The sequence below is a fragment of the Onychostruthus taczanowskii genome, unplaced genomic scaffold (assembly GCF_017590055.1).
Source record: "Onychostruthus taczanowskii isolate IOZ18803 unplaced genomic scaffold, ASM1759005v1 scaffold89, whole genome shotgun sequence".
Classification (NCBI taxonomy): domain Eukaryota; kingdom Metazoa; phylum Chordata; class Aves; order Passeriformes; family Passeridae; genus Onychostruthus; species Onychostruthus taczanowskii.
Genome location: NW_024506882.1, coordinates 2,723,190 through 2,735,484, shown reverse-complemented (window position 1 = coordinate 2,735,484; position 12,295 = coordinate 2,723,190). Strand labels below are relative to the sequence as shown.

Genomic DNA, 12,295 nt, shown 5'->3' with positions numbered 1-12,295 from the left:
CCATAGATTCTGAATAAATTATTTCCTTTCCTTGCTGCTTGGTGTGTGCAGTTGAGTCAGGGTTGTGTTGAAGAAGACAGCATCCCTACCTGTAAATCCACATTCCCTCAAAGGCTCCTTGACTCATGGATTGAAACCTGTTGCTGAGACAGAATTTAATTAAGGAACTGGTCACTCTGGTGTAGGTCCTGGCTGGCAGTTCAGAAAGCTGGGACCTCCTTCATCTGCTGTGGTACTACAAAAGCATTGCAGGGATTGCAGAGGAGTAAAAAACCATTTATTTCTTGTTCTTGCATCATGGCCTTGCCTTTGCCTGTGTTTGTGGAAGAAGAGACACCAATAAAGCCAGGCCTTCGTTGGGCTTTGCTCATTAACTGGCAGAGCTTTGTTTGCTGGAGCTTAAGCAGAGTCTTCATTAGAGGTCAGCTATGGGGTGCTGGAGCACAGGGATCACAGAGTGGAGTCAGGAATGAGGAAATTGAGAGTTCAGTTCCCTGGGCTCTTCTGAAGCTGATCAGGATGTCCAAGATGCAGCAGAGTGTGTTTATTGCTTGGAAACCAGGATACACAGCTGTCTTTTTCCACTCCTTGATAGAGACCTGTGGGTTGCTCCTTCAGGATGTTCCCTCTTCTCTGTGCCTGTTTGTTTGCAGGTCTTGTCTTTCAGGTCCAATCACAGTCACTAATGGCTGAGGACAGGTTTCCTTCTCCTTCCAGAAGCTTAGGGGAATCCATGGAAGAGAGGGACTGTTCTGACCCCAAGGTTTTTCATTTCTTTAGTACAGATCTTCAGCTGGTAAATCAGTGTCTGTTGGCTGTGTGATGCTGGTTGAGAATGTGGATTTCTTGCAGTTGTCTTTTTGGGGAGAATAAAAATACAGTTTTTTGGGAATGCTGTGCCCTGGGCCTGAATCCTGTTCCCTGTAGCCCCCACTGGTCCCTGCTCCTCATCTCCCTGGATTTTGGCAGTGGATTATCTCCAAGTCTGCTTTCTGCCATGTCATTTTGCCTTTTTATCCCCATTTGTCAGGCTCTGTGGCTGTCCTGCAGCACATAAACTGAGTATTCTTGATTCTTCTCCTTCTCTGCCACCTTTTACTGGACAGCCACATCTTCCAGCCTGCCTGGGAGCTTTTCCACCCTCTGATGTGGGATGTGTTGGCCATCGGGAGCAGCTCCCGTCTCCGGAAGCGTCACTGGACTGGCCAAGCCACTTAAGGCTGCAGGAAATCACATAATTAATGAGACTTAGTTCTCCCACATCTTGTACCTGACAATCTCAAGTCACTTGACAATGCTAATTAAAGCTAATCACGCTCCTCTGTTTTTAGTAAATAGCTATTATCCCTGCTTCACTCTTGCTTTAACAAATGATAGTGCCAGGCTCTGTGAGTCACTGGGAGTTATGGGAATGCAGCCTGGTGGAGCTGCCTTCCGGTCTCCTCACCAACAGGTCCATCTAGAGATTGGTTTTTTACACCTGCTCAGGTGGAGAATGTTAAAATGTGAGATGTTTTGCTAACTCACAAAAATGCATCACTTTTAGACCCCTTTCTTCTTCACTGCTGTCGTGACTTGTACAAAACAAAACTCCCGAGCAAAGGCTGCTAAAAGTTCCCAGAGCTGAGGATGCTTTGAATTTGCCCTTCAGGGAAGTTTTTGATGTGCTGAGGGGGGAGGCAGAGTGGTGTCACTTCTCCTGTTTCACACTGGCACCACGAGGACAAACGTAGCGTGGTGTGACCTGGGCATTGCCCAGCCGTGGAGCTCCAGAAGAAACCTCTGAGGTTTCACTGATGAAATATGGCTGGAGCAAGATGTTACTAAAAACGGCATCACAAACAAAAATAAAAGATGGGGTTAATTATTAACTGTGGGGAAATAAGAAATCTTCAGGAGAGTCTCAGGAACTCCCAGCTCAAGCATGCGTCAGTTCTGTCACAGAGCTGTGCGAGGTGAGTCAGTTCACCTGCCTTGGCAGGCTGAGAGGATATCCAGGAGGAACTAATGACAAAACCTGGCAAGGTAACAGCTGACTTGACCTTCTTAAACTAGATTCAGTTATAAAGTATCTGTCATGTGAAGATCCAAGCTCGAAATCTTCACCTGACTTTGTCCCCTTGACACACAGGGCTGCTGGAGGGGAGTGAGAAAGGTTGTGGCTGAAGTGCCACAGAGCTTGTCCCTGGTTAATGCAGGAACTGTTGCATTAAAAGTGGTTCTGGCAGAGATGGGTCAGAATTCACCATCTTATCCTCAGCTTTACTCAGAACAGAATCAGATGTAGCAGGGCAGGAAATAAAGTTGCTGCCTGTCCTGTGACAGATAAGCTGCTGGGCAGAGCAAGGGTTAAAGATGTTCCTGGGAAGAGCCCTCTGAGCAGGTGGGGCTTTTGAGCAGGTGAAAACTTGGGAATTTGGCAGGGAGAGCTTGTAGTAGTGAGTCATGACAGGCAGCTCTAGCAGTCCCTCCTTTAATGTCTTTGAGGATATTGGAGTGATCCTTGCAGTAGATAAATGTTCTCACTGTGTTCCCTGGCTTTATCAGGGAGAAATGGATGATCCATCCAGCAGACCCAGGTAATTGAATCCTGGTCATACCTACATTTGCCAGAGAGGGAGATAATAAAGTGATCTGAGGAACACCACAGAAAATGCAGTGATAGGAGATTTATTTGGACAGCCAGACTGTTTTGCAATTAAAGCAAATCAAGCTGAGAAGTGGGGATGATGAAAAGCGTTTCCATTTTGTCAGTAAAGGATCAGTTGGATGGGAAAAGCTTTTCCTCTCTGCCTTTAGTTCAGGTTGGTGCTGGAATAGAAAGGCAGGGGTCTTGTTTCATTTTGTAGAATGCTGTGTCTGTGTGAATCTGGCAGAGTCCTTGTCTGGGGCTCCAAGTGTGACCTTCACCTTGAGCGTGGCTTTGTCCAGCACGAGGGTGGCTCTGAAACGGAGGAGCTGCAGCTCAGCTGATTCAGCTGCAGCACTCTCACCCCTTCCTGGGGCTGCTGGGGCTTTGCAAAATGTAGGGGAGGAAATGGAGTCACTTGTGTGTTAAATTAGCCCAGCTTGCAGCTTTTATTTGTGGCACGAGTGGGATTTGCTGGTGGGAGCAGACGGAAGCGCCGCCTGGTTCGGAATCTCTGCTTCTCCAGGCGACTTCTCCTGCTGTGTTTGGTACCTCTGGAGTGGCCTCTGCTGGAGCTGGGCCCTGGATTTGGCTGGAAGGACCTGGAGGTGGGCAGCTCACAGCTGTAATCTCACCCTGCTGCTCCTTATCAGCAGCACAGGCTCTTCTGCATTGCAAAGATATCGCTGCCAGGCAACTGGGGAGAGTGGGAAGAGAATTCAGCCAGAGGTGTCAGTCATTGCTTGGAGAGGCTGAATCTTGCACTCCCTGCTCCTGTGCTTTCAGAGACAGGCCTGGGAAAAGTAATAAATTATAATCTTTCAATAATACCTTTAAATAAAAAAAGGTTTAAAGGAACCTTCTGTAATAAACCCCTCAGCCAGGTGATGTCTGTCCTAGCTTGTGCTGTGCCTTTTTGAGATGAAATTGTAAAGGAAAGGCTTTGATTAAAATACCCAGAATTGTTTCCTTTCTCTGCCTTCCCAGTGCTGTCTGATGGTGCTTTGGGTTGTGGGGAGAGATGAGTGAGCAGTTCTGACACTGAGTGGTCCAAGCCCAGCCTTAGTCTGTAAAGAAACTCAAAAAATTCTCATTGTCCCCTGCTCTCTGTAGTCAGGAGCCAGAAAGGAGCACCTCTGCATGATCTTCACAGAGTTATTTTAACCTGTTCTTTCCCTTTCCAGTTGGCTGAGTGCTGTAATTCACACAAGGATTCCTGCTTGGAATGCAGGAGCCTTTTGGACTTGCTTCTTGCATTTGAGAACCTGAAAATGCACTGGTGTGGGTTATTAAAATAAGTGAAACTTTTTCATTTGATTTCATCTCCAGATTGACAGAACCTAAATCAGCTATGTAAAGAACCATTTAAAAATATTTAATATTAATATGCTTAATGGCTTTTTACTGGGTTACAGTGACAAAGCTACACAGACTTAAACAAAATTCTAACCTGAAGTGAGTGTTAAAATTTGCTCTTTGTTCCTTTTAAGTTTCAGCTGATTTCCCTGTACTTTCCAGGTGACCTTTAGAGGAAGCCTGTCCATCAGAGACACCCAGGAGGGTTTGCTGTGGGATGCTCTATCTATTTTTTGACAAGAAGAGTTGTGATAGCCACGGAGTGATGATCTTAGAGAGGGAATAAAGCCACCAAACCCCAGCCTTTAAAAGGTGATTAATAGAAGCAGCCTGGCAGTCGTGCCGGGTTGGTGCTGGGGTTTTTCCTGCCGGGCTGGCTGTGGAATGTGGAGCACGGCAGGTGCAGCAGGGCTGGCACCCTGCCCATCCCGGATTCCCTGTGGCCAGGCTGGGATTGCCTCCTGCTGCAGCTCTTCCTGATGCCCTCTAGTGGTTTCCTGGCAGGTGTCTGGAATGCTGTTTGCCATCAGCATCACCTTCATCCATCCCTCCATCCCCCTTTCCCCAAAACCATGAAGTGCTTCCTCACGGTGATGAAGAGATCTCACTTGCTAGGAGACACCCAGAGGAGGAAAAGGGGTTAAATATTATTATTCGTGTTGTAATTGTGTCCATGCAGCTGATAAAAGTCAGTGCAGAGTGTTCCTGCTGGCTGTTTTCCACGTTTTCTCATGTTCTTTTCCTGCTTGCGGGGTTTGGAGGATGAGCTGAGGTGTTAGAGAAGGACACTCAGGAATCAGTGCTGAGCTCTTTGCAGTGTCACCTTAGGCAGGGTTTGAAACTGGTGCATTTCAGAAACTTGATGCTGAAGGAGTGAAGCACATTGTGTTCACCCATCTGCTATTTCAGCTCCTTTCTTGGCTTCCCCTTGTGTTGTTCCCTGGTTAAATTCAGGATGCTCATCCTTCCTCCCAGACCTTCCACAAGGTACATCCCACCCTCCCACCTTCAGCCGGTCTGCTTCATCTTTCCCAGAGCTGTGGATCTCCAGAACTGCCCCAAACCAGGATATTTTGTCACCATCAGAGTATAAAATGCTCCTTTAGCAGTGCCAGCTGTCTCTGAGTGTCCAGCACCTGGCTCTGATAACTCCTGTTCCATAGGGAAGCAGAACAGGGCACCAAACCCCAGCTCCAGTCGGAGACCAGCCTTCCTCCTTCAAGCTGCATTAAGGAATTTTAAGGCAGTTTTTGTCAAGAAAACCCTGCTAAGTGCCTGTATTTACCTTGAGAATTTTCTTAGAATTCTGCTCAGAGCCTGGGGCAACCCAGCTTAGACACAAAACTCTCCAAACCCAATTCCTCTTGTGCTTTCCTTGCACTGGCAATCAGCACATCTCAGACTCTTTCTATGTTAATGAAAGAGACCCACCAAAGGAGAAAGGTTGGGTTTCCAAATATCTGGATTATTTCAGAGCTGCTACAAGCAGCTTTCTGTAGCATTTGCTATATTCTAATAAGTATTTCACAGGCTGAAGTTTATCTTAAAATTGAATAATCCTTTAAAAAAAAACCAAAACTTTCAGACCCAACAAACCTGTTGTTTGTCCTGCCACAATGAACATTTGCATCTGAGCTGCATTGCAAATGGATTTTATTCAAAATAAGGCTTGTGTGTGATGGTTTTGTTCCCTGGCATATGGACTTGTACACGCAGTGGCCTTGTCTGGCAAGTGCTTGGCACAGAATTCCTCCCCTTTTTTGTGTTTCCTGAACTGCTGACAGCTTCGTGTGGGAAGTGGGTGTTGGACACCCACAGGTGAAGGGTGGATTCTGAACCAAAAAGTTGCCCAAATGGCAAAATGTGTGTGGTGGTTTTTCCATCAGGAAGCTGATGTGTGCTCAGAGCTCAGCAGGGTGAAGCAGGACATCCCAACACACCCAGTCAGGCAAGCAAAACATTCAGCTGATTCTCTCACTGATAACACACAATAAATGATGTTGCAAGTTCTTCCTTTAGAATCCTTTCCTTTTGTCTAAACCAGCTTTCTGACTTGTTGGGCATTAATTAATGGGCACAAATTTCTCTCCCGTTGAATTGAGTGAGTGCATCCCAGAGATAAATTTCTCTTGAATGAGAAAAGAACAATAATGGATAATGTTGCTGGTGACAGATACTCATCTCTCTGACAGTGCTGGGCATGATGATAAAGTGAACAAACCTTCTTTTGTTCTTTTTTAAAGTGAGTGGAATGATTCCACTGCTGCCCACTGCCTGTGATGCTGATGAACATGAGCTCATCATTCTGAAAACCAGAGGCACAGCCCAAATTCATCCTCGTGCCTTTGTTCTGCAGCAGAACAAATGCACTGTTAGCTGGTAATTGTCTCTTAATTCAAATGTAGTTGTCATTAGGACATGAAAAATCCACGGGGTTGGGTTTTGCATTGCTGGGAGCCACTGAATACATTTCAAAATTATATTTAAGGTTGAAATTGGTCCTTATAAGCTGCTGGCTGTGCTTGTAGAATGTCAAAATGCATTTCCTGTAGGTTTTACCTCCTCTCCCACACTGGTGAGGACAGAGCTCTTGGTAGACAATGCACATGTGGTCAGACTGTGTCAAAGTGGTCTTGATAAATTATAGCTGAGCTTATCTGAAGTTTTTATTCAAGGCATTTTCTTAACAAGGCTTCCCACCGAGATCTTGGCTCACAAATCTTTATTCTCTGCCCTGCCTGAAGCAGAGAGATGGAGTTTGCCTTCTCAGCACAGCCCTGAGAACAGGAATTGCAGTTCCTCTGATACCATCTCGCCTGAATTTTTTTTTTTTTTGGTCTGCTTTTAAAAGGTCAAATGTTTTTTGCTGATGTTCAATGTGTTATGAGGTCAAATAAATGAATGCTCATCAGCTGCTTTTGCAGAAAGCTGTGAGCAGCAGATAATTCCTCTGTGTGTGTTCATTGCTGTGTCAGATAAATGCAGCTGTAGTATTTCCTGGTTTATTCATTGTTCTGGAGCATTGATGCTTAGCAGGTCTGGACAGAGGGGTCAGCAGGCAGCAAATTAAAGGATTGCTGGGATATTGTTCTGGTTGGGGTTTATTTATCTCTCCACTGGGCTCTGGGGGTGCCTTCTCCAGCTGATGGGGAAGGGAAAGTTTGGCATGGCAGGATGGAGGTGGTGAAAGTGGTGATTATTTTACTGAGAGGGGGTTGCACCATTTCATTACAAATCAAGCCTAAGGTTTAGACACAATCTGGATTCTCATTCAGGAATCAGGTGAAGTGATTGCCAGTCTTTCCTTGTTCTTTCTTCCAGCTCTTCTCCAGGGATCCAGCTGCATTTGGCCCAGGAAGGGCACACTTGGCTTCCTTGCACTTGGAGCCTCCCAGATTGCAGCTTCTGGGATCCCTTAGGGCTGGGATGAAACACATCAGCTGCTCAGTCAGGGCCCTGGAATTTGGGGGTGGTTTTGTAGCAGCTGAAAATGAGGATTCTGCTTTGGTTTACATCTGGCTTCTGCCCTGTTGCTAATTTAGGCTGCAGTCCTTGAGTGCTTCTCACCTTGGATGGGAAAACAATGCTGACTAATGCAGAACTGTGTTCTGACAAAATTCTGGTGCACACAGAGAACTGGGGCAGGATACAGGTGAAGACTGACTTATCTTCCTTCTCTGATGAGTGTAAAAGGCAAATCTTGCTGAAATCCAGAGCTGCAGCTGTGGAGCAAACAGTGCCCAGTCCTCAGCAACTGGACAGGTAAATCCCTGGCAAAACCTCATTTGGGCTGGACAGGAGAGGGGTGAGCTCCTCACAGGCTGGGCAATGAACCCTTCTGTGTCAGGATGGGCCCTGCTTAGCTGTGGCTGTAACTTTAATTGGAAAAGGTTAATCTGATTAGTTGGTATTTGCAAAAAAGCTTTAGGAATGAGCACTGCTGTGGAAGTGCTGACTGTTATGATGGTGATAGATATGCTTTATCAGCAGCTTGCCTGATGAGCAAGATGCTTTTTTTCCTATTTGACTGTGAGGGAGCTGGGTCCTGGAGAGCAGAAGAAAAATACTCAGAAAAAAAAAAAAAAAAAAGGGAAAAAGAAATGGGTAAACTGTTGTTTTACAGGATTCTGCCTCCTGTTGAGCTCTGTGTGTGGTCCCAGAGAGAGGGAGAGGGAATATTTCCAGGAGCAGGGAGTGACAGGACAAGGGGAATGCCTTCACACTGATAGAGAGGAGCTTTGGGGTAGGTATCACCAAAAAATCCTTCAGGGAGGCCTGGCAGAGGCTGCCCAGAGCAGCTGTGGCTGCCCCATCCCTGGAGGTGTCCAAGGCAGGCTGGACAGAGCTCTGAACACCCTGGGACAGTGTCCATGGCTTGGGTACCTTGAATCTGCTTTATCAGCCGTGGCAAGGCTTGGGGGAAGTGTTGGAGGCAGGCTTTTCCCAAGATGTTATTCCTTCTTTTCTTTATTTTGGGGGTGGCTGGTGGTGGTAGGGGTGAAGTTGGTGTTGTTCCATGTTTGACCCACAAAGTGCAGGCTCAGAAAGTGAGCAGAATCACATGTTTTATAGAAAGGAAAATCCTCCTGGGAGGAGCAGCCAGAGTTCATGATTAATTTGTAGAGCCTGCATGCACGCCATGGATCCGGGAGGGAGGGGAGCTGCTTCCTTTGTGCTTTTCCATCCTCAAAAGGAACACTTGTAGCTGGTAAGACTTTTATTGGTGTGGGATCTGAAAACTCCATTTCTGCCAACAAAAAGAGACCCAGACTTGAGCTGCCTTGCAGGTGCTGTCAGATGATGTTGGAGTGTAAAATGGTGTTTCCATGCTGAATAGGGTTTTTAACTGTCTCTTGCTATCAGGAGTAGTCTTCAGAGGCTGTGCCTTGCTTTGGCTGCTGTCAGATGTTCAGATTAAAAAAAAAATAAAATACTGGAGTGCAGTTTATAGAGTAGCTTCTACCTTCAGAGCTTGCAGGGAGTTCTAAAGGAGAGTGTAATGAAGGAATCCTGCATTTCCCATGGGGAAAGTAGGGCAGAATGGAGAGAAAAACTGGTTTGGTGACTCAGGCCCTTACCTGGTGGCTCAGAAAACCCAGGTCCAGCTCTCATTTTTCCCATGGGCTGGCTCTGCTCCCCACTTTCTCCCTGGCTGGCAGAGCTGGGGTGGTGCCCCAGGGGGGTTTGGGGATCAGGCTGGGTGGGAATCCCCTTCACACCTCTGCAGGCATTTCCAGAGGAAGTGCTGGAAGAATTGGTGCAGATAACAGCAGCAGGGAGGTGTGAGGGCAGCCAGCAAGTGAATAAAGATCTGTGCTGCTGATCTAATCCCAGGCCATCACTCCTGTCCCCTGCTCCTAAATCCAGCCCTAAATCCCCCTGCGCTCTGCGACACAGCGAGCTGAGTGTTGTGTCTGCTTTCCACCGCAGGTTTCTGTGGGACCCCCTGCTTCCTGTGCCCAAATCCCTTCCTCTGGAGCATCACCAGCGTGTGGAGCCTGCCCCACACACCCATCCCCTGCCAAACCACGGCCTTTACCTGCGTGTTCCGCTGTTTCCCGTGCGACCCGTCCTGCGGGAGCGCCTCCTGGGCCACCCCCGACTTCAGCCAGCGCTCAGTGGCTCCAATGGTGAAGATGACAAGGTCCAAAACTTTCCAGGCATATCTGCCTTCGTGCCACAGGACCTACAGCTGCATCCACTGCAGGGCTCACCTGGCCAACCACGATGAGCTCATTTCCAAGGTAGGTGCTGCCTGGAGCAGATGGTTCCCTCACGTTGCACATCAGTGGCTGTGGAAGTGCTTGGCCTTATCCAGCTGCCTTTTTTCCTTGGAAAATGGGCTCTCAGCCCACAGGATCTATTTGTGAGCTGCTGGTTTTATGTTAACTGCTTGGGGTCTTCACCATCCTCACAAGTGTACTGATCTGTTCACTCTCGTGACCAGGGAATGGCTGCAGCTGAGTCAGGGCAGGTTTAGGTGGGTATCAGGAGAAGGTTTTCACCCCCAGGGTGGTTGAGCACTGAAAGAGGCTCCCCAGGGTTTGATCACAACACCAAGTCTGTCTGAATTCAAGAAACATTTGGACAGAGCTCTGAGGCACAGGGTAGGATTGTTGGGGTGTCCTGTGCTGGAGTTGGACTCAGTAATCCTGATGAGTCCCTTCCAACTCATGGGGGGTGTTAGGATAAACTAAATTAAAAGCTCTCAGAGCCAGTAAATGTTCTGATGCAAAAGGAGCCTGCCAGCAAGAGGAGCTTGTTCTGAAGTGGGAAAACTAAACCTTCCCAGGGTCTGCTGGAGCCTGCAGTGCCTGGCTGTGGTCAGCACCGAGTTCCCAGGTCTCAGCTGCCTTGGAATAACTGTTCTGTAAAGTTTATTCAGCTTCTAAAATCTGTGCTCAGAAAAAACAGCCACAGCCAGAGATTTATGAGCTGGGCTGAGTGCAAATGGTGCTGTGAGCTCTGTGTGTGCAGCTTGAATAGTTCAGCTTCTTGGAGCACCAGGGGCAGAGGAGCTGTGCCCCTTGGAAAGGGGTTTGAAATGTAAATGTGGCAGCATCTGTGCCCTGGAGGTGAAATTGCTTCACCTTTTGGGCCAGCTGGGTGGCTCCAGGCTCCTGTGCCCAGCTGAGATGGGGCAGTGACTGCCTGCATTTTTATTTGGTGCCCTGGATGTTGTGTTGGGACACAGAAAGTGCTTTACTGGATGAGGAAAGAGCTTTGTTTTACTTGCTGTTTTTACAGTAGATTAAAGTTTGTGCTCTGCTTTTGTTTCTTGACACAGCTGGTCCCCAGCCAAGGAAAAGCAAGGCTGTACATTCCCAGTGCTTTCACCTTTGATGCTTCCTTCCCCTCCTTGTTCCATGTCCATGCTCCAATGCAGCCAGCTTTGCAGGTTAAGTAGCTTCCAGCAGGGCAATGCCAGGACTGCCAACTGCTTGGAATTTGAGCTTCTTTAGCCCAAGGCAGGCAGAAGCTGCCCGGGAATGCTGACTGCTAAAATATGGAAATGAGGGAAGCACAATGTGACTTTTGGAAGTGTTAACTCCAGTGTGCTCTGGGATCTGCTCCTTCTAAAAGCTCATTCTAGACCAAGGTGTGAATTAATAGTTGGGACCACATCGCTGGTGGAGCCAGCAGCAGGTCATGGAATTTGAATGCAAAGGGTTTGGGGTTTCAGGGTTTGTTTCTCAGGGTTGTAAACATGAATAAAAACACATTCTTTGTATAATTGGAAACCTTATAAAAGTAGTTGTGCAATCATGGCTTGTACAAGTGGCTGTTTGACAGAACAGAAGGGCAGTCCCTGCCTCAAGGGGCTTCCAAATGTGGAGGAACTTTCCCAGGCAAACTTAAATAGTGGCTTTTTTATCTGTTTGAGTTCAGTTTGCAGAAGGGCTCGGGGAGATGTTTCAGTTCTTTCATGACAGCCTTATGTTCACATCCCTGAAGCAGGCACTGCAGTTGCTGTGCTGGTTTCCCACATGAAAACGTGGCAGAGAAAAAGGGAGGAACGAGGATGGAAAAGGGAGTGGGAGACTGCAAAAATGGGAGCAGCTGCAGCTCATCCTGAACCTGACTGTGCCATGGGATCCAAACAGCCCAAATGACTCCATCCTTGGAAACATTCCCCACAAAACAGGCTTTTATGTAACAGCAGGGTGCTGGTGATTTGCCTCCATGGAATGAATTCCTGTGCTCCTTTTGCCCCGAGATGTGCAGAGACCACAGCAGAGCTGGGCTGCTCTGCACTCCAGCAGCTTTTAGCTCCTCTGGATGCTCACAACTTACAGCACTGGCTGGAGCTGTTGGATGAAACACAAGTGGAGCTGAATCCCAGGGTTGTTCTGTGTCAGACCATGCTTTCATTTCCTCTCCATCTCCCAAGTTTCCCCTCTCAGCCCTTCAGTGTTAATTTAACTCTGGTTTCAAAGTGTTTTGCCAGCACCAGGTATCCACAACCCTTGGACAAATATGCCTTGGCAGGGCAGGTTTTGCTCCCTTCTCTACTTCAGGAAAACCTTGTGCTTTAACAGGGGTAGAAGGTTTCTCAATAAACCATTGCTATTTAAAGAAAACAATCGATGCTGAGGCTTTTAAGAAAATCCAAAGCTGTTACACGAAGCCAGTTACCAAAATGTTGCTTACTTGGCCTTTTATCTCCTGCAGCCTAAGGGAGAAAGTGGTTTAGTGTGTCTGATTTTGTAACAGGATCTAAATTGTAGGTTGGACTGTCTGGCCAAGAAAGGCCTTATTGACTTAGGAAATATTAAGGTGATCAGATAAATTGGGTGGAGTGAGTCGTTT

At 47.3% G+C, this 12,295-nt stretch overlaps 1 protein-coding gene across 3 annotated transcripts in view; it reads left to right on the top strand.

Moving 5' to 3' along the window:
• YPEL2 (yippee like 2) overlaps window positions 1–12,295 on the top strand; it is a 32,094-nt gene that overhangs the window by 1,624 nt on the left and 18,175 nt on the right. The window contains exons 1-3 of one of the 3 annotated variants that reach the window (XM_041425412.1): window positions 8,130–8,228; window positions 8,558–8,693; window positions 9,416–9,729. In XM_041425412.1, the coding sequence (XP_041281346.1) occupies window positions 9,613–9,729 (117 nt within the window). In that variant the 5' untranslated portion in view covers window positions 8,130–8,228; window positions 8,558–8,693; window positions 9,416–9,612. Of the gene's footprint in view, window positions 1–8,098; window positions 8,229–8,557; window positions 8,694–9,415; window positions 9,730–12,295 lie in introns of those variants that run through there. The other 2 variants (XM_041425413.1, XM_041425414.1) reach the window with 2 other exon arrangements.